Source organism: Aegilops tauschii, chromosome 5, assembly GCF_002575655.3.
Source record: "Aegilops tauschii subsp. strangulata cultivar AL8/78 chromosome 5, Aet v6.0, whole genome shotgun sequence".
In the NCBI taxonomy this organism is placed as follows: Eukaryota; Viridiplantae; Streptophyta; class Magnoliopsida; order Poales; family Poaceae; genus Aegilops; species Aegilops tauschii.
In genome coordinates this window covers 398,551,488-398,553,980 of record NC_053039.3, presented here as the reverse complement: position 1 = coordinate 398,553,980, position 2,493 = coordinate 398,551,488, and the positions used below count along the sequence as shown (strand labels likewise).

General features: G+C 52.9%; 1 protein-coding gene across 1 annotated transcript; it reads right to left on the bottom strand.

Annotated features, from left to right (window-relative positions):
- Nucleotides 1-1,168: 1,168 nt before the first annotated feature.
- Nucleotides 1,169-2,216, bottom strand: LOC109764838 (uncharacterized). Its single transcript, XM_020323622.4, has one exon. The coding sequence runs from the start codon at nt 1,909-1,911 to the stop codon at nt 1,513-1,515; it is 399 nt and encodes a 132-aa protein (XP_020179211.1). The 5' UTR covers nt 1,912-2,216; the 3' UTR covers nt 1,169-1,512.
- Between the last annotated feature and the right edge of the window lie 277 nt (nt 2,217-2,493).

Genomic DNA, 2,493 nt, shown 5'->3' with positions numbered 1-2,493 from the left:
GCGGCGTCAGCTCACCGGCTGCTCCTAGGAGCAGGACTGACTGATAAAAGCGCACCGAGGCCTGTTCCTCGGGGCAACAGCACCGCCGGTAACTGCAACTGCAAGTAACGAACAACCCATGTGACGCGGGCACCAACTTTAGCCCATCTCATCAGTCATCACCGTGTGCCCGCCTTCTCCCAGAGGCAAGCCCATGTTTTGGGTCTGGGTTGGGTGAAGTGAAAGAAAATTATGTGTGCGGCTGCTACCAACAACTGAACTGAAGAAAAAAATCACTCGGTATGTATCAAGTTCTTGGACCTTGGTTTTCATGGCACTCAAGGCACCTAGTACTGACTATACGGTGTGGCAGACAGGTGGCCACATGTGGTGTGTGTTACTGCCGGCCAGTTACGGCTTGCAGTAAGGCCAGAAGCCGTGGTGACCAAATGCAGCACCGGACAAAAAGCCCCTGAGGGCAGACTCTGGACGATGGCCCTGTATACGTCGCCTGCATGCCGTCTGTTCCTACGACTGGAAGCTCTGGATTTATTTCACTTGTCATATACTCCACCGGCAACTTCAGAGAACCAGAGACTAACAACTGAATGGATGTTTTTCATCTGTGCGTGTGGATGAACATGGACAGAGGGGTTAACCAGCTACACAGTAGGTAGAATTTGCAGTACACTACATCATGCACACTGTTACGGTAGGGACAAATTAAGACTGCCGGATTTTGGAGGCGCGCACTGCGCAGTACGTGCAGGCTGTTACGGTAGAGACAAACCAAGATCTTCAGAAGAGAAAATAATTCACCACTGGACCGGCCGGAGAAGAGAAAAGGAGAGAGGGGGAAGGAAGCTGTGTCATGTCCCGATTAGCATGGAAGATTCTCCGTGTCTGTTCTCTCTCGGCATCGGGCCGGACAGCGGCGCCACCAGAAAGCACACCCGCCACACCCAAATCTCCATGGATTACCGGACATGGCATCCGAATTAATTTGCGAGAAACGGTGGATCTATCCACCCGAATTGATTAGTCGCCTCGTCTCGCCCTTCACGCAGCAGCAGCAGACAGCCGGCCGCGCGCATCCGCCATGGATGTTCTGGGCGGCGATCGATTAGCAACAAGAGGATTCTGGCTGAATTGGAACACAGAGGAACTGAAGATAATTGCACAATTCTGGTACTGGCTATCATAATTAATTAATTAATTTACCAGGATCTCTCTGAATTTTCTTACAACCTTCTTCCGCCCTTAACCACTTCCGCCCAGTAATTAACAACCTACCTTATTATACAGCTTGCATGAGAATTTCACAGAGCCATGGCAGAAGGAAGCACGCATACTACTACAAAGAACAACACCTTATTTATGTATATGATGAGACTGACTCATAATTTACCATGGCCACGAACCCAGGAGAGGAGAGGAGAAGAGGAAGAAGCAAGCGGACTGGGAGAATTCTCCAGGAGATCAATCGGCCGAATCGGGACGGGCATGGGCGTCGACCAGATCGCAGCATCACCATCACGACGCCCGGATCCGCTTCTCGGCGGTCACGGGCATGGGCATCGACCGGAACACGGTGGAGAGGTCCCGCGGGACGGCGAGGCACACCCGCGCCGTCGTCGTCGCCGTCAGCGTCGGCCGCGACTTCCGCTTGAGCGCCGGAAGCCGGGGCACCGGCGGCTTGCGCGGCGCCGCTGGGCACTCCTCGGGCAGCAGGATCCTGCACTCCTTCGACGTCGGCGTCGACGGGTCCTTCTCCTCCGCCGCCGCTGCGGCCTCCGTCTTGCCCTCCGCTGCCGCCGACTCCTGCGTGGACGACGCCGGCGACGGCGAGGCCGAGGCAGCGTCGGAGGGGGCCAAAGGCGCCGTCTTGATCGGCGGCAGCGACGGCAGGGACTCGTCGGCGGAGGAGGCCATTGCTGTCGGCCGGATCGGCGGTGAAATTCGCGGCGCGAGTGGGTGTGGAAGGAATGGGATCGAATTCTTGTTCTCTGGTGGGTGCAGGAGGTGGGTCAAAAAAAGAAGCGAGGAAAGAGAGAGGTTGGGGCTGTAGGCCTGTAGCGCCAAGGGGTTAAATAGTAGCGGCACCGAATATGGGAGGGAGACAGGGAGGCGAAAGAAAATAAAGGCATTTATGAAGGGTGTAATTGCAAACTTTGTGGGGGGTTTAGTTTGCCATGAGTTATGTCCTTATTCACAGCTGACAGCGAGTGGTGCTGTTTATTACAAGGAGTGAATTTTACTTAAGTACTAGGAGGAGGCAAGACTTTTGTGCATTTTACAAATGGGTCCTCAAATTCTCGGGACCTATTTGGTTTGCAATGTCACATATCACACTTGAATCATGCAATTTGTATCATATTCGTTTGATCGCATCACAAGAAAAAATAAAGAATTCTTTCTAAAATCATATGAATCAATAGGAATTATGCGGGTGTCGTAAAATAGAGCACAACCTCGGTTACTTCCTTCCATCTCAATAGCAAAACATATATACGT